We start from the raw sequence: 19,533 nt of genomic DNA on the forward strand, positions 1-19,533 counted from the left end.
ATAAACAGACCTCAGCCCACCGATTAAGTATTCAATACCCGAGATTCAATTCTCGAGAGTTAATTATCGAGTCAATTCTCGACATTCCCTTCTCGAGATTCCATCCTCGAGATTGTATTTTCGGAAGTCTATTCTTATACTCAAGTGAAAACTGTCTTAAGCGTCTACGGTCAAAAGAAAAGTGCGAGAGGAGCGAAGACCCAATCCTGCACAAAACCCCAAGATACGAGCAAAACAATCCGTCAATTAAAACTTACTTGCCTACAGCCAGACATAAAATAAATGCCGTCAAAACAAATAAACAAAGAATAAGTGAACCGTTGCAATTTTTTGTGGTTATCCGCAAAGACAATGTAACAGCTGTGACTTTCAAAACAAGTGCATAATTCAAATAATCTGAGAATCGGATATATATATATGTCTAGATAGACGACTTTTACCTCGTGAATATTCTTTTTTTTTGTTTGTGTATATTACGTGTCAGTTGAGTTAACAAATTATTGGTGCACGAATGTATGCGTATGTATAATTCCATCAGTATATATAGCAACACCCAGGATCCAACGCGCCGAGATCTCTTCGCTCCGGATTAAAGTGGGGTAAGTTTGACGGATTCTATGTTATTCTATATTTTCATATATGCATATATTCTCGTGCCAATTTTATTTTTATACGATTAGTAAATATGCGTATATATTTCTAATAATGATAACCGAAGAGTGTCCGGTATAAAAGAAAATAAATAATAACAATAATAGACATTAAATGTTCAATGTTCAAAATTAATTAAATTCAGAGGCGAGTATCCGCCTTGTTTTTGATATGCAAAGATAATAGCTCTCAGAGCGACGGTTGTAGTCGTGTATAGCCAACAATTTTTGTTGACGTGTGCATCGTTGTCCGGTGATGAATTCGATACTCCCCGCTAAAAACAATTATAGTCAACTTAACATAATCTTGGTAGAATAGCCTCTAATTTTTGTATTACACATGGCTCTCGCCAACAATATATTAATCAATAAAGTTATGCTATTAATTTAACTACAACAAAATGAGTAGGTAAACATTTACAAAAGGGGTGCTGACGCGAGAAGTGGAGTATGTCAGAAAAGATGACATAACGTTTGACGGAAAACCTTAATCGGACGTTTTGACAAAAAGAGATCGTATTGCGCGGCCCGTGACGATCAATCAGGCATGCGGACACATGAAGGGGAGGGAATGTGGCCGAACCATTGCCCGATCGTTTTACGATCAAGCTACAGCTTAGCTTGTGGGGCAGTGTGGACTGCTGACTGACGATCGGTACGCACTCTTACAGGCACTTCTAATATTTATTCTCGTTATGTTGGAGAGGTTAGGGGGGCTTACCAAGATCCCACGACCCAAAATCGACGAGCTTACGCTGACAACCTGTTGCGTGAACATCGGATGCCCCTCTCTCGGCCTTAGTCCTTACCCAGAACACGAGCACTAACACGTCGACGTAACACTTTGATAACGAATGATCGGCATCAACCAATGTATTGAAAAGGCACCTAAAATTCTATTCTATTCTATTGGCTGAATACTTGCCACTAAATTCTGGAAGGGACATTTTTGACAATTGAGCATTATGACATGTACTAGCAGTGACAGTGCACACTTCAGGCCTGTTTTGCTTAACAGCATTTAAAAACAAAGCGTTGGTGGCAACACACAGATCCTCAAGCGGTCCTCTTGTGACACCACTCGGATCATAACTCTCTAATTGAGTTTTTAGGCCCATTGCCTTTTCAATATATGGTTCAAAAATCTTGAGACGACACACGAGCTATATTTTTCGAAAGATATTGTCTTCATGCGCTCAATATCAAATTTCGGGCGATCTTATGTTGGAACCATTATTGTCATGCGCTTAGAGCTGCTTGCTGGTTTGGAATCTTCTTCATTGCCCATGATTAGTAACTTAAGGGGGTCGTCTACCCTCGCGCTCAAATTTCGGGCCTCTTATTTAAGAATGGATTGCAAAAAAACTACACATGATATTTGAACAACATTTTTTTTATCTGATTAATTAACGCTTTAACTCAACAAATATAAATAAAAACCGGATGAAATTGTCGTGAAATTTTCCATTTGCGCGTCGTGGAATACACCACTGCCAGTGCGACGAGGTCAAACGTTCGTAATGATATTTCAGCTTCAGAACCTTGGAACAACAAAAACATTTGTTTTACTTAATTTTAAGAACGAAAAAATTGCACTTTTTGACCATGTTTTCCAATCTAAACAAGAGAGAACGCTAAGTCGAGTTCCCCGACTATCTGATATCCGTTACCCAGCTAGTGGAAGTGCGAAGGAGAAATTTCAAAACTGACAGTTGTTGGAGGCTTATGAACGTTAGAGTGCAGTTGTGTCATGCCATAGCCAGATGACGCTTTACAGATTTAGGATATCTTTTCTAGATTCGAAGAAATCTTGACGACCGTTTTGAAAAACACTACTTTTGGGAAAACGCGTTTAAAGATAAATGATATGCTTCTGCGCGATGTAAAAAGAAAAATTAATGTTCAATGTACAACTATACCCTATACCTATATACCCTTTTACCTATGAGTACAGGGTATAAGCTACGTAAGATGTAAGTGCTCAGCTGAGAAGGCATACAATTAACGGGACAAACGGCTTTACAAAATAACGGACCACTCAATGCACCTAGATCAGTAGATTTCTTTGCTAAGCGACAGAAAAAATAGCTGTAATCTCACAGCCGCTAACACCATACGGAAAAAGCAAATAGCAAAAGTTCAATGACCAAGTAAGCGACATTGAAATTTGTGTACAACAATTACAGCAACAACTGTAAATTGTTGTACAATATGTAAAGTTGCTTTGTTTTATTTGTTTTAGTTCAAAGGCTTTAGTTAATTGATGTATATGTTTGCGCATTTCTACATGCAAGTATGCACATACATATGTATATGTATAGTTATTTGTTTTAATATTTACTAACACCAATAATTGAGACTCTTGTAAACTTTATGTAACTTTATATAAGAATGTACATATACATATGTATTAAGGTGCACAATCACACTACACAATAATTTGTGTTTGGCCAATAATTTGATATTCTCGCATAATTGCGGGTCGACACAAAGAACTCAGTTTATGGTGCAGGTTACCTCGTAGCTTTTGGTAGATTCCATAGACACTTCCCTTGATGAGCAACATATCTTGGGACTTGGCAACGCGAAACCCGAATTTACACCATCAATAATTTAAACGAAAATCAATAATCATAATACCAAAGTCCCTGTTCGGGCGCCAATGAAAAGTCTGAAGAGTTTTTTAGATATACCTTTATAATTTTAACAAAAAAATAAATAAATTTTACCCGGTGTTAAAAAGAGAATTGGTGTGTTATTTTACGCAGTTCACTTGCTCAAGACCAATACAAGACTAAATCTAGCATACAATAGATACTCTCTTTGGCCTCTTTGCAGCGGATTAAGCAGCCGAAGCAAAGACGAGCGTTAACAGAGTATTAGAGTTATTCGTTTTACATGTTATGTTATTTCACTTAAAGTTTTTATGTATTGTATGTGTTTCAATGTAATTCAATAAGTATCTTTATTTCCATAAAAGTATCTATTTTCTATATTCATCTATTATTCAAAGTTCGAATCTTGTTCGAAAAAATAATGCTCACAGCAGATTGATTAGCGAAAAAATAACTGTACATTCGAAGATTCTAGAAATTTCTATGGCAATCACATGAATTTTCGGTTCGACATTGAATTAGACGCAGCTTAAACTTTTGTATTGAAAAAATATAATAATTAACAAATTAAGTGTTTTCCAGCAACATTTGAAGAAAAAATGAGAAAACCTGCTTATATGGAACGTCAAAAAGTAGACTTTCTTCACTCGCAAGGATTGTCTAATCGGAACATTGCCAAAGAAATAAATTGCAGCTCCAGAACTGTTGACATATATTTGAAGGAAAAAAAAAAGCACTATCAAAACAATCAGTGCGCCAAATTGTTAGAATTGCTTCGAATTTGACTAGCTCTGCGGCTAAGATCAAGGAATTGGCAGGAGTAAAAGCAAGCCTTTCAACTATTCAGCGTTTTAGAAATGCAGAACACCTAAAGTATCTAAAAATCAAGAAAAAGCCCCTTTAAAAGCAATACGCAAGGAAAAGCGGCTTCAATTCGCGAAAGTATAGATGACGTGGACTGTCCAATCTGACACTCGACTAAATAATTGGCGTTCAGTCAAAACGTTCTTCAGATCTTAACGCAATCGGAAATGTTTGGTGCTGGTTAAGGCAATACGAAGATAAGGAAACATTAGCTGCAGCTATTAAACGTGCTTGCAGTGAGGTTTCCCTGAGATACATAGATTCCTTGTACCAGACTATGAAGGATCGGATTTATGAGTAGTTTTAAAACAATGTCTAAGAAACACATTTTTGTTAAATATGTATAATCATTTAAATATTTTAATTAAAGTATCATTAAATAAGAAATGTTTTTGCATATGGGCAATTCCATGCTGTCGCACGGGACATTTGTACGCTTTTAAAGGAAAAAAAATACACAATTAAAGCATTTTAAATTTGGCGAGTAGGTTTAAATTATTACTCTTCCATAGCTCTATTATGGGTGAAAAAGTTGAGTTCGGCCAACTTTTCATTCATCATTTTCAAGATAATTGCAAAAAACTACCGCTGTCGCACGGACCAAAAACTGGAAGTAATGGTTGACCTTCGCGTGGAATTGCCCATATACACTTCTTTTCTATCGTCATTTAACAAATAAATATGAAAATATGCAAAGTTGTAAGCAACTAGACGTGCGTCTAACCTAAGTCCAACAGTGTATTTCGTATTCGCTGGCATCAGTTTTGGAGGATCAACGTCTAGCCGAAGTCGGGGCGGCCAAAACTAGGTTTTAACCATTCGAGCTTTCATCTCCACAATGACTTCTTGGTAATGCTGTGGTCATATCCGCCTTGAGCCTTTTGCGGAGTAGGGCGTTGCGAGCAGGCGCATTTTCTATTCCGAAATGACTTTTCATTCGTTTTCTGAGTGCAATGTCCAAGTTAGTGCTATCCAACTTCGAGCCTTCAAGCGTCGCTTTGTCGTCGCCCCAGAAATTTTTCATTAACATGCCAAATCTACTCTGGCAGTGTAATAGCTGTGAGCTAAGCTATTAGGCGGATAAGCTAAAAATTACTTTAAAAAATTTTAAAGTTTATCAACTTCAAACTTGGAGTTCGTGAGCATCATAATCAAGCTGACTTCAATAATGTGTTTTGGCTGAAATCGGTTCGAATGAGTCGATTCATCTATATAAAGAAGTCGCCCTACGACTTGACGGTCGTTCATTTTTCTTAAGGAGACCTATACTCCAAGCAAGGTGACACCAAAAATCCCCAGTGTCATTTATCGAATCTTCAAAGGGAGATTATTCTCGATGCATGCTTGCATGCAATGGATAGTTTTTGTATGGAATTTGAAGCTGAATGCCTCCCATCTTTGGTTTGGCCCTCTCTTGCCATAATTCGTCTTCATTTCGTGTTTGGTCGCCGAAGATCCGCGCCTTCGTTGCTCTCTGGACCGGATGCCTATGCGCTTTTGGAGATAGCACTCACTACGCTTCAAGCAATTTCGTCGGTGGAGTCTCATCAACATTTAATGCTAATATCGTTCCCTCTAAATAGAAGAGAGCTTAGGATTAGCGCGTCTACTGGAATAGCGCTCTCCCTGTTTTTTAAAATATTGTTGGACTGGGACAACCTGTTGCTCCGTCCGCTGCTCTCTACAAGTATTAGTCATCAATTTTTTCAGTGTTGGCGCTATTCCTTGAATAACCATATGCCATCCATAACGACGAGTGATTACATTCAATATGATTATGCTAGCAGCGACTTGAACTATGGTTTGGAGCAGCTCATACTATTTATAGTATAAATTAATGTTTTTTGAGGCCTTCTCAATTTTAATCCAATTTCGACAAATACTTTTAATTTGTTTTCTCTGAAAATGCTAATATGGTACATATTTAATGTTTAAAAAAAAGAAATAAATACATTTTAAAGACAATTTTTTTTATTTTTTAATTTGTCAATTAAGTCAGGGATTGAAAAACAAGCCACCAATACAGAAAAAATGTATGCCCGCCATACAATTTCGTACTGCGCAGCGACTGCGCTTGTAGCAGAATTTGCACTAAGCAGCGCCTGCGGAGTTGAAAGTATCTTTTGCCTTGGAAATTCGAGGTGGGACGTCGAGGGACCCGATCTCTTTTGAATATGATAAATTCAAGAACAACACCTCATACGCCAAACCCATAAGTCGGTGTAAGATCATTTTTTTCCATCAAATTTGAAAAATTTATTTATACATTTTTTCTACCTTGGATTTACCGAGATTTGATGACCCATAGAGACCATAACCCTAACCAAGCCGGTCGGTTACATATTTTACCTAAAAATCGGCCGCAAAGTCCGTATTTTCTGCAAAACTACCTGAAATAACAAATTTTACGATCCGTTGTCATTTGATTTTTGTATAGTATCTGTATCTTTTGCGCGATTGTGCGCCGTCTAGCTGGAGCACAGAGGCCGTCAACTTTTCTTTAAGTCACCCGTCGTGCCTGTTCCTGGCCGTTATCAGAATTTTGTGTGTCACATAATCCACAGAGGTATATAATTGGATTGTGTTCAGAGCATGAACTGTTTTCTAGATCAGCATTGTAAAATTTATGCATCGCACCACGCTTCATGGGGGCAATCAATTACAGGTACACCCCATTCGGTCAAAATATTATAATTCCAAAAGCATAGTAATTAGAAAGTAAACTCAGTTAAATATTCCGGCAAGGTATGCGTTATTCACAAAACCCAAAATGCAAATCTAATTCATGAGAAATTTACCAAAAGAACGAATGTCATTCGTTTTTCCGACGGCCTAGTAAGGGAAAACACAAAAGCTTTCGACGCTATCAATTCTATTATTTGATAAAGAAAACGATTGCATCTACTTCCCGATCTGAGCTCTAAGCGAAAGCGTTTTGGCTACGCTACAAGATCACAAATAACAAGTAATTATACCCGTTACTCGTAGAGTAAAAGGGTATACTAGATTCGTTGAAAAGTATGTAACAGGCAGAAGGAAGCGTTTCCGACCATATAAAGTATATATATTCTTGATCAGGATCAATAGCCGAGTCGATCTGGCCATGTCCGTCTGTCCGTCCGTCTGTCTGTCTGTCCGTCTGTCTGTCCGTCTGTCTGTCCGTCTGTCTGTCTGTCCGTCCGTATGAACGTCGAGATCTCAGGAACTACAAAAGGTAGAAAGTTGAGACTAAGCATACAGACTCCAGAGACATAGACGCAGCGCAAGTTTGTCGATTCATGTTCCCACGCCCACTGTAACGCCCACAAACCGCCCAAAACTGCCACGCCCACACTTTTAAAAAATGTTTTGATATTTTTTCATTTTTGTATTAGTGTTGTAAGTTTCTATCGATTTGCCAAAAAACTTTTTGCCACGCCCACTCTAACGCCGACAAACCGCATAAATCTGCCACGCCCACACTTTTGAAAAATGTTTTGATATTTTTTCATTTTTGTATTAGTCTTCTAAATTTCTATCGATTTGCTTAAAAACTTTTTGCCACGCCCACTCTAACGCCCACAAACCGCCAAAAACTGTCAGTGCTGAAGACTCTTCCTTCGCATTCCACTAGCTGAGTAACGGGTATCAGATAGTCGGGGAACTCGACTATAGCGTTCTCTCTTGTTTTCAGTTGGAATTGGTCAGCCTTGCTATCGTCTCTTCAGTTTTATTTCTTTAGAAATCGGTGTTATAAAGTAAACATCTTGAAAAAAATGCAAATGAAAAGGTTAAAGTCGAATTCTCCGACTATTAGACACCCGATATTAAGCTTGTATGAAAGCATATAAAAAGAAGAATTTATTTACTTATTATAATACTTATTGTCAAATATATAGGGAGGGCTTCTGTGATACTATTTAGAAAATTGGTACTTACTGTGGTAACGAGTTCCAAGCATACAAATTGCAACGTCTCTATGTTGTCAACAAAAAATGGTTCAATAGCCAGCGTCGACAATGGTAAAACTATTGTATCAACGAATACACATTTGTCAAAAAGTGTTACAAAAACCTTTAAGAGCTCTACAGTTTTCGAGTAGAATAGCTGCATACTTCGGCTTTGACCTTGTTGTGATTTTATTTTTTTACGATGATTGGTCCTCTTTACACTTTTTACAGTGTAAACCGGGTCATGAAGAGGAAATATAGTTTCACGCAGTTGAAATTGTGTAAATTTTATTATGTGTGATACGTTATCTTCTTGTAAAAACTGAAGATCGCTTACTGTAGAATAAATGTTACAAATAAGCAAGCAAGCATCCATTGCGTTAAGTAATTTTTCTATAATTTCATCATCCACAAATTCCTCTTCGTCCTCCTGCAAAAATACAATATATTATTATTATATTAATTTACACTAATAGATGGATTGATCCCTATCTGTCTAGAAATATATAAAAAAAAGGTAAATATATTTAAATGTATATATAGATATACAAATTTATATATATTTCACAAATTCTAATATATATATTTTTTAATTAAATTTTTAGGTTTATAAGGTAAACTAATTTAAAAAGAAAAACCCGTTGCGGATGAAACGGACAAATTATTTGTTAATCGCGTTTGTCATGAAGGGAAGGAAAGACTGACAAAATATAAAGACGACCAAACCTTAAAATGAATAATAAAAACTGTAAAAGTTATAACTAGATATAAGATAAAGTTATTTTTAAACTCATAGCTACAAAAAGACACCAGTCGGGTACTTCTTGTCATTTGATTTCGTAAACTATGCATTTGTGCATTTATGCCTTACTAGCGGGGTAACGAGCTAAAACAAAATACCTTCATTTAAACATTTTTATATCGTCTTATTCTTTAAAATAGCAAATAAAGAAGCTTGTTATGAGCTAACATAATTTATGTAGAACCAAAACCTAGTGGAAATCATACAAACTTCGCTGTTGCTCAGTACATTGGTTGAGCGCGAAACATTTGTCCAGGTTACGGGGCGAGGACTGTTACCCGCTCTCCGCTCCCTCTCTCTCTCTCTCGCTCTTCACCACAGAATTCTATTCTTCCCGTGGCAGCTCAAATTGGAGTCTCCGCTGCGCTCGGGAGAGCTTAGCTAATTAGAATAAGCATTAGTTTCTCACTTGTATTCGCCGAATAAACAACGTCCGGTCGCGCCCGCGCAATTATTAAAAGTCAAGTGTTTGCCTGTTCGAGTGTTTTATCTTTCAGCATATTTGGAAAATTCCAGGCCAGCCAGCCCCAGCCCAACATTTGGTCCTTCGAGCCGGATAACCTGGATTTTCGATTTTGTCCACCAGCGAACAATTTCCAAGATATGTACGAAATTTCCATTCCTTTTAATTGCCGGTCTGCAGCAAAAGGTTCGAAAATTCAATTTCTTTCAATTTGCTGTAAGATTTATTGTCAAATCTAACGGATTTCTCCGACAAAAGGCAAGTAAAGAAAAAGTACTTATTCATTCCTAGGGGCGCCGTCATATTACCCACCGTTCCCTTTCAGCCTCATTCGTGAAAGTTAAAAGTCCAAATCTTCGAATATATGTCCAACGCAAGCCAAATTCTTTTCGCAAAACATTTATGCTTAAACTCCGCAGTCCACTTAATACAATTTGCTATCGAAGAATAAAATAACAAACCAAACAACACATACCCTCTGGCCATTCCAAATAAAATATAAATTAAACATTTACACGCCAGTTCCATATATTACATATTACATCAACATATATTCCATATTACATCAACATATTTTCCATATTACATCAACATACATTACATATATTACACCCACATATTATATATCACATATATTACCTACATATAGTATCTACATATATAATCTACATATATTATCTACATACAGTATCTACATATAGTATCTACATGTATTATCTACATATAATACCGACATACATTGCGCATATTATCTGCATTCCTTATACACATATACCAAATTGTAAATTGTTTCCCGTCGGCAAGTCCAAAGCAACAAATAAAAATTTTTCTCCATAAAATCCAAGATAAATAAATTTCCAAATCAATTTCCGAGCCATAAATTAAAAGCGGTTTTTCTTTTTTAACAAATAAATTTTTCAATATTTATTTAATTATTTTTAAATTTTCATAATAACTACAAGAACCACAATAATTTTTTCATCCAAAAACAAATTTTCTTTGTAAACCAAAATTTAAAAAATAAAAAGAAGACGACCGCTAAATATAAGTCGTTCACCCGAAAAATATTTTTTCCTGTATTGCTTGGATAATTTGTGTTTTTGTAGAAGTTTTTAGAACGCGGAGAAAAGATTCCAATTCCACCATTCCAAATTTCTCCGTTTCCAGTTGTAAAGAAAAAATAACATTTTTTGCTACGTTCTAATAAACATTTTTTGACCGTGTTCCACATTCCAAGTGTTCCAACCGTAAATCAGGTGGACCTGATTACCATAAATCTCCGGTCATTTATACAATTCGCGGTTCACTCCAAGTCAGCTGTCCAATTAGTTCAAACTACGACGTTTCCACTTAGTACATTTTACACCACTTTCACACCCGTTACATCCCATACGGTCTTTTTTCGCTGCTTTCTACCGTTCACGGCAGCAATCTTAAACTTATTAAGTGCAGTCTAACGACATTTGCAAAAGTGTGACCGTGCTCCAAAACAGCTTCCTTTCCATTTCGCATTTCTTCGATTACGCCCATGGGGGACGATAAGAAAAAATTGTCCGCTGACAAACCCAGACCTATTTATTCACCACAAGGGCCGAAGAGTCCAAGAATTCCAAGCATTTCGGTGAAAACGCCTGCGCAGATTTCCGACGACTGTGCTACTCCATCCAAAGCCATAGTACAGCGCACAGCTAAAAATATTGCTGCTTCCGATCTGGCGCTAGCCAAATTCATTTCGGTTTCTGACTGCTTAAGCGAATTTGAGGCTCAGATCAACACTCCGGAATCTGCAGCTCCAACCGTCACGATGCTTAGCGTCCGTAGCGACCAAGTCCGAATCCTATGGGACAAGGTTGAACAGGAATTCGACATCTGCTCGGAGTGCCTTGTGTCAGTAGGCGAAGCGGCAGCAGGCAACATGCCTATTCTCAGGGCTAAATTCAGTTATTGCTATTCAGTCTATGAAAGGTGTGTTGCCCAGCTCGTTGACAAAATCGAACAGGGCACGTCTCAGTCCATCCCAGCCGCGAACGCGGCGCCCCAGGCCTACATTTCCTCTGGCTGTCTGTTGCCTCCATGCGATACAGAAGTTTTCGCAGGCGACTATCTTCGCTGGCCGACTTTCCGGGATCTTTTCACAGCCATTTATACCAATAAATGGTTGACTGCGGTTGAAAAGTTATTCCATTTAAATGCCAAAACAAGTGGCGACGCGCATGCCATCGTTTCGATTTCGCCTCTCACCAACAAGGGTTTCCGCTCTGCCTGGGAGATTGTTGGTAAACAGTTAATTGAAAATCCTGTTTAATGTGCAGTCTATACCACAGGAATCTGGGGCGGCGTTGAAGGTACTGCAAAGTACTGTTGCTTGACTGCCTTAGAAATGTCAGGCATCAACATTGAGAACTGGGACTGCCTGCTGGTATATCTGTGTTCATCAAAGCTCCCGAAGATAACTCTCTCCTTATGGGAGCAGTCGCTCCATAAGAAAACCGACATCCCGACATGGGTAGAGCTGAACACCTTCCTCACAGAACGTCATCGAACCCTAGAGGCCATCGATGATGTGAGGCCGCCCGTACCAAGTCAGTCGCACTCCAAAGCGATGAATTCAAGTGGGCCCTCTAGAAAAATAAATTCCTACGAGACGAAAGTGTCTCCAAAATCCAAAAGTTGCGACTTGTGCAACAAGGAAAACCATCCTGTCCGTGTATGTCTCCGTTTTCTGATCGAATCCGGATCAGAGGCAACATTCATAACCGAGCGACTGTTCAATCTAATTAGATTGTCATTCCAGGTGGCTCAAGCCCAAGTCTCAGGCTTAAACCAAACAGTAGCAGGTCAGTCCAAGAAGCTCTGCAGTTTCACAATCCGATCTCCGACTAGGCCCGCGTTGCAGTTGGAGACGACGGCCTATGTCCTCTGCCTTCCTACCCAATTCCGCAAAATATCCTTCGGGATCTTCCCGATTTTCCACTGGCGGATCCAAAATTCTATGAGAGCGCACAAATAGATGTCCTTATCGGAGCCGACATTCTGCCTTCGGTGCTTCTGAGTGGAGCAAAAACCAACATCTGTGGCTCTCTCTTGGGGCAAGAGACCATTTTCGGCTGGGTATTAACTGGGCCAGTGTCAGATCTCCCACGCGTACGATAATTCACTGGACAAACTACTCACAAAATTATGGGAGGTGGAGAATATACCGATAAAGTTGGTAAAAGAATCCGATTCCACGTGCGAGAAGAAGTCCCACTTAACCATTCAAATTCTGAAGTGGCGCTATTTCCGATACGTGTTTAGCGCCGATATCGAAAAAATGTATCGGCAGATCTGGGTAGATCCGAAGCACACTCCATTCCAACGAATACTTTTCCGAAATAATAGAGGGGAAATCAGAGATTTCGAATTGAAAACAGTAACCTTTGGAGCCAATTGCGCACTGCCAAAACCCTCGGTAATCGCTGGAAGGCAACTTCCGACGAATTCTTCTTCGTTCCGCCATTGTTGGCTATTGAAACGTCCTTCACAAAACGCCAAGTCCTGTCCCAAAGTGCCAAATTGTTCGACCCTGCAGGCTGGTTAGCGCCGTTTATCGTTCGAGCTAAAATTTTCATGCCGGAGATTTGGCTACAGGAGCTTGGGTGGGACGAAGACATTCCAAATGAGCTTTTTCAGCGATGGCTTAATTTTCTCCAAAGGTATTCGGTTTTAGAGCAGATATGCATTCCACTCTGGCTCTCGTTTCATCCAGAGTTCTAGGTCGAGCATCATGGCTTTTGCGATGCATCGCAAAAGGCTTATGGGGCGGCAATATGGTGGAACATATTTGTAGCCAATAGGGTGACGAGTATCGCCCAGGCCACAAAAATAGAAAATTGGTCTCATGTTCAATCTGAGCATAATCCAGCAGGCCTGGCAAGTAGAGGAGTTTCCCTCCAAGATCTAGCCGATAGCCAGTTATGGTGGCACGGACCGACTTGTTTGCAAAATCCACGCAATCAATGGCCAACTCAGGTATACAACGCTCCGGTGACCGATCTGGAGAAGCGTGCTCTTAAAGTCCATCTCGCAAAAGCTCCTTCTGAAGAGTTATTGGAACGTTTTTCCAAGCTTGAGAAAGCACTACGGGTCCTCGCTTATGTTTATCGCTTCATACAGCGGTGCAGGAAGCAGACATCTCCATCTGATGTGCACCTGCTGGCCACTGAAATCGCCGCCGCCGAGCGGTTCCTAATTTCGAACACTCAGCGCAGAGAATTCCCTGTGGAATATCACTGCCTAAGTGAAAAGCGTCCAGTGCCAAGTTCCAGTTCCATCCTAAGCATGAACCCTTTTCTAGATCCCCAAGGACTGATCAGGGCGTGCGGCCGTGTGGCGGCTTCCGAAAGCCTTTAATACAACGAACGGCATCCAGTGATTCTTCCGTATAACTGCCGGTTTTTTCGCCTCCTTGCGAATTTCACACATCGCATAACTCTCCATGGTGGTAACCAGTTAATGGTGCGTCTCATCCGGTCGAAATACTGGATTCCGAGAATTAAGAACCTGATGAAAGCAGTAGTAAATTCGTGCAAGGTATGTGTGATCCACAAAAAGCGATTGCAAAGCCAACTGATGGGTGTCCTGCCCAAAGAAAGAGCATCGTTCTCCCGACCATTCACGTATACTGGCATGGATTACGCCGGTCCGTTCAATATAAAGAACTATACGGGAAGAGCATGTCTTATCACAAAGGGGTATGTGTTAGTTTTTGTTTGTTTCTCCACCAAGGCCATCCATTTAGAGCCTTCATCTGACTTAACGACCGAAAAGTTTCTTGCCGCTTTCGCTCGTTTTGTATCCAAAAGAGGGTGTCCACGTCAAGTCTAGTCAGACAATGACAAAACTTTTGTTGGCGCTGCCACCCTGCTTTCCCGCGATTTCCTTTAGGCCGTAAAAGAGTCGGTGACGAATGCCTATAGTCATAAAGAGATGCAATGGCGATTTATTCCTCCGGGTGCACCCCATATGGGAGGCCTTTGGGAAGCAGGCGTAAAAAGTTTTAAGACACTATTTTACAAATGCACTGCCACACGAAAATACACGTTCGAAGAGCTCTCCACGATCTTGGCAAAAATAGAAGCGTGCCATAACTCCAGGCCGCTCTCTTCTATGTCTGAGGATCCGACAGATTTGCTGGCCCTGACGCCAGGTCATTTCCTTGTCGGGGTACCCCTTATGTCCACGGTGGAACGCGAAGTAAATGGAGAAACGAAATCCATTCTAAATCGGTGGCAGCATTTGAAGGCTCTCCATGAGCAGTTCCGTGTGCGATGGAAAGAAGAGTACCTCAAAAAACTCCATAAGCGCACTAAATTGCAGGCCCCGACCAAAAATCTTCGCATCGATGACATGGTCGTCATCAAGGACGAAAACTTACCCTCTAATGAGTGGCGGCTCGGCAGAATTGAGTCTGTCTTTCCAGGAGCCGACGGCAACGTCCGTGTAGTAAACGTACTGCACGTGGAGTTGTTAAACGTCCAGTGGCAAAAGTGGTGCTTTTGCCGACGGAGTCTTCCGAATCTCCACAATAAATAGGCGCGCCTCTCGTCCTTATTTGTAGTTCACTAATCATCCATACTTTTTTATTTCGTTTTCGATCTCCTTTCGACATTCAACTACCCGCAGCATGGCCTCTCGTCAAAAAAACGCACGCAGTGCTCGTGCCCTGGAGAGCAGACGTACCCGAGGTATTTATTCCTACCGTTGCCGAAGCTATAAGTCGTGCTCAAGATCTAGCCCAGTGTGCGTATCCGCACACCTGTCCGAGCATTGAGCGACACAGTGGTGTCCAAGTTCCAGGACATCATGTTGGCTGATGACCAGTTCCATCGGCCTGCTACCGTCTCCATGGTCCTGGGAGCAGATATTTATACAAAGGTCCTCCAATCCGGATTTCTGACCTTCGACGAGGGAATGCCGGTCGCCCAGAAAACAGATTTTGGGTGCCGTAGGATGGATATGTTGCAACCCCAGTGATTGCAAGGGGGCGGAATGTCCAGGTTACGCTCTTCACCATTGAATCTCCAATTCTACTCTTCCCGTGGCAGCTCAAATTGGAGTCTCCGCTGCGCTCGGGAGAGCTTAGCTAATTAGAATAAGCATTAGTTTCTCACTTGTATTCGCCGAATAAACTATACGCCCGGTCGCGCCCGCGCAATAATTAAAAAGTCAAGTGTTCGCCTGTTCGAGTGTTTTTACATTTCAGCATACCGGAAAATTCCAGGCCAGCCACCCCCAGCCCAGCAACATTTGTCTGCATCATTCATAACTATAAAATGCAGTGAACAACAAAAATTATTCCCGTTGATTACGCATATGTTGCATATACATATATTAACCATGTTTGCGCGCGTACATAGCCAAGTAACGACAACTGCCACTTACTTCGAGTGCCAAACCGTGCTATAGTTATACCCGTTACTCGTAGAGTAAGAGGGTATACTAGATGCGTTGAAAAGTATGTAACAGGCAGAAGGAAGCGTTTCCGACTATATAGAGTATATATATTCTTGATCAGAATCAATAGCCGAGTCGATCTGGCCATATCCGTCTGTCCGTCCGTCTGTCCGTATGAACGTCGAGATCTCAGGAACTACAAAAGATATATTAAGCATACAGACTCCAGAGACATAGACGCAGCGCAAGTTTGTCGATTCATGTTGCCACGTCCACTGTAAAAAAATGTTTTGATATTTTTTCAGTTTTGTATTAGTCTTGTAAATTTCTATCAATTTGCCAAAAAACTTTTTGCCACGCCCACAAACCGCCAAAAACTTTTATGAATTGTTTTTATGAATTATTTTTATGAAATATATATTTTTAAAAAGTAATTTCTTTTTTTGGAAATTCTTTGTTTTAAATTACAGTAATTATAGTTATTTAGTCAAATTACTAGTATAAAAAAAGCGCGCAATTATGGGTAGGAAGAAAAGCGCTACAATTTTTTTTCTTTTTCTTTTAATACGTTTTCTTTTTCTCTTAATACGTTTGTTTAAAGCTGACTATACGTAGAGCTCCTAAATTTTTGTAAATTTCGCTATATAATTGTATTTATAATCAATTAAAGTCGTTTTGTTGCATTGGTAAAGTACGGAAATATGTATAAGTGCGAATATAAATTGCGATTGTGAAAAATAAAGGAAAATTAAAATAAACTTAATTTCGTAATTTTACGCGCTAATACCACGTGCTGCTGCTACTGCTGCTATTCAAAAAAGGTTTGAATTAAAATATAATTTTAATATAAAAACATTTTATTGGAATTGCACAATGGCTATGGCCGAAAAGAAAAGGGCTAACATAAGTGGGAAAAAGTGCAGTTTACCACACTGCCAGAAATCTAGGCGCGATTTCCCCACTCTTAAATTGTTTAGGTTTCCTGAAAAGTTTCCAACAACTTTAATGAAATGGGCGAAAAAGTGCCAATTTAAGGAAGATTTTGTGGCGAGCACTTCATCACTGTTTTTACGCCACGATCATTTCTCCCAAGATGATATTGGGATAAAATATCTGAAGAAAGGAACAATTCCAGATCGAAACCTTAATAAATATAATATTTGCAATAATGATGAAATAAATTTGAATGCTGTAAGGTCGCCTGCGCAAAAAAGATACCGCTCACAGTCCCCCGTTGAAATATGTCGTCAGTGCCATAAAAACACGAAAACATTAAATATATATCTTACAAAAAAATGTCTTATGAGAGACAAATTCGATTTAAAACTAAGGAAAGAAAACTCAAATTTAAAACGAAAGTTAATAAGGTTGGAATCTAAGTCCGAAAAAAACCTACTTTCTCAAATTGATAAAACTAATTTAACGGGAAATGAAAAAATACTGGCAAAAATGCTTCTTAAAAAAAAAAAAGGACACAAATACAAGATGGAATGATTCCGAAAAATGGTTTGCTCAGAGCATATATTACAGGTCCACTTCAATATATATGTTTTTATGGGACTCACTGAAATTAAATTTTCCCAGTCCATCATCGTTAAAAAAGTGGAACAGCATTAAAAAATTACAGCCGGGAGACAACGAATGTTTGTACTCAGCCCTCAGAGAAACCATTAAGGGAATGAATGAATCGGATAAAGAATGCATATTAACTTGTGATGACACAGCAATAAAAAAAATATAACTTATAATGTATCAGTTGATATAATAGATGGACTAGAGCATTTAATTGATCGCTCTAATAAAATGGGAAGCCACATTTGTGTATTCGTTATTCGGGATATTTTAAAGAAATAGAAATGTATATTAAACTATTTCGTGCCCGAAACAAATATAAAAGGCGATTGCTTAAAAACGCTTATTTATAAAAACATTAATATTGCTGAAAATATTGGGTTCAAAATAAGGGGTGTTGTTTATGATCAAGGAGGTAATAATAGAAAATGTACCTCATTACTTGAAGTCACCAATGAAACACCTTACTTTACCTTAAATAGTAAAACAAACAATTTAATCTAAATAGTCCCGAAGTAGCAGCTTCTTCTGCTGAATTTGTTCAAAAAGTTAATGATTACTTTGATTGCCTGAATAGCAGAGTATTAACTGACAAAAACCCCATGAAATGCGCTCTTCAAGTAAACAATCCTGTTTGGCATAAACTGAAGGAAATGCAGGAATACCTAAAGAGCGTAAAATATCACGAGAATAATATATATTGTCTTAATGGCTTGATCCAAACTACTGAAGCTATATTTGGAATCGTCAAAGATATATTTAAGGACCACACAGACCACTTTTTCTTTTTAACAAGTAGAGTTAACCAGGATCCCCTTGAAAATATATTTGCGTGCGTTCGAGCAAAAGGTGGTAACTGCAGAAATCCTTCAGTTAACGAATTTAATATAATAATTGCCAAGCTTATATTCTTACTCATTTTTAAATTTTCCCAAAATTCAAATTGCGAATCAGATGATGATGTGATGTTGCCAATAGAGTTCGATTCGATTATATATCAGCCATGCATTGAAAAGCCAGGCAGTGAGAGGTACTTTGACCAAAATATAGATCATTTTTTGGGCAATGATATACCCATTGAATTAACTTCGAGAAGATATTTTGTTGCTATATTGCAAAAGGATCCAATTGCGATAAATGCAGATCGGTTATTTAAAAAAATACCGAGCATTTAAGAGCTCCATCAGAGCTTTTTATACATGAGAAAAACTACTTGATTTTTAAAAACAATAAAAAACAAATGTGTATAAAACAATTTATTGTAGACCAATAAGTGTACAAATGAAAGTAGTAATTTCTCATTATGGTTTCATGTAGATAATGAACGTTATATGCATAATATAGATCTTTTAAAAAAACTTATAAAAGTTTTGCTGTTTAAACATTGCAAGTGGACTGTGATTGCTGATAGACAAAAAAAGCAAGCTGAACTCAGCATTTTATCTCATAAATGAAAATATGAGTGATAAATGACGACTAAAAAAATGTAATATATGTATATATTGCATATACATTTTAAAACAAGAGAGAAAGCTATAGTCGAGTTCCCCGACTATCTGATACCCGTTACTCAGCTAGTGGGAAGTGCGAAGGAGAAATTTCAGCACTGACAGTTGTTGGCGGCTTGTGGGCGTTAGAGTGGGCGTGGCAAAAAGTTTTTTGGCAAATTAATAGAAAATTTTCAAGACTAATTAAAAAATGAAAATATATCAAAACATTTTTTAAAAATGTGGGCGTGGCAGCTTTGTGCGGCTTGTAGGCGTTAAAGTGGGCGTGGCAAAAAGTTTTTTGGCAAATCGATTGAAATTTACAAGACTAATACAAAAATGAAAAAATATTAACACATTTTTGAAAAATGTGGGCGTGACAGTTTTGGGCGGTTTGTGGGCGTTAGAGTGGGCGTGGCAACATGAATCGAACTTGCGCTGCTTCTATGTCTCTGGAGTCTGTATGCTTAATCTCAACTTTCTAGCTCTTGTAGTTTCTGAGATCTCGACGTTCATACGGACGGACAGACGGACATGGCCAGATCGAATCGGCTATTGATCCTGATCAAGAATATATATACTTAATATGGTCGGAAACGCTTCCTTCTGCCTGTTACATACTTTTCAACGAATCTAGTATACCCTTTTACTCTACAAGTAACGGGTATAAATATTATATAACTAATAAAGAGCGAGGCAATATATATTGAAAAGCA

At 38.8% G+C, this 19,533-nt stretch overlaps 1 protein-coding gene across 9 annotated transcripts in view; it reads right to left on the minus strand.

The window, feature by feature from the left end:
* LOC122625471 (nipped-B protein) overlaps positions 1 to 19,533 on the minus strand; it is a 100,390-nt gene that overhangs the window by 41,333 nt on the left and 39,524 nt on the right. For all 9 annotated transcript variants that reach the window (XM_043805556.1, XM_043805558.1, XM_043805559.1 and 6 more), the window contains one exon: positions 8,048 to 8,488. In XM_043805556.1, coding sequence (XP_043661491.1) covers positions 8,048 to 8,488 — 441 coding nt within the window. The remainder of the gene's footprint in view (positions 1 to 8,047; positions 8,489 to 19,533) is intronic.

This window comes from Drosophila teissieri, unplaced genomic scaffold, assembly GCF_016746235.2.
Source record: "Drosophila teissieri strain GT53w unplaced genomic scaffold, Prin_Dtei_1.1 Segkk10_quiver_pilon_scaf, whole genome shotgun sequence".
NCBI lineage: Eukaryota > Metazoa > Arthropoda > Insecta > Diptera > Drosophilidae > Drosophila > Drosophila teissieri.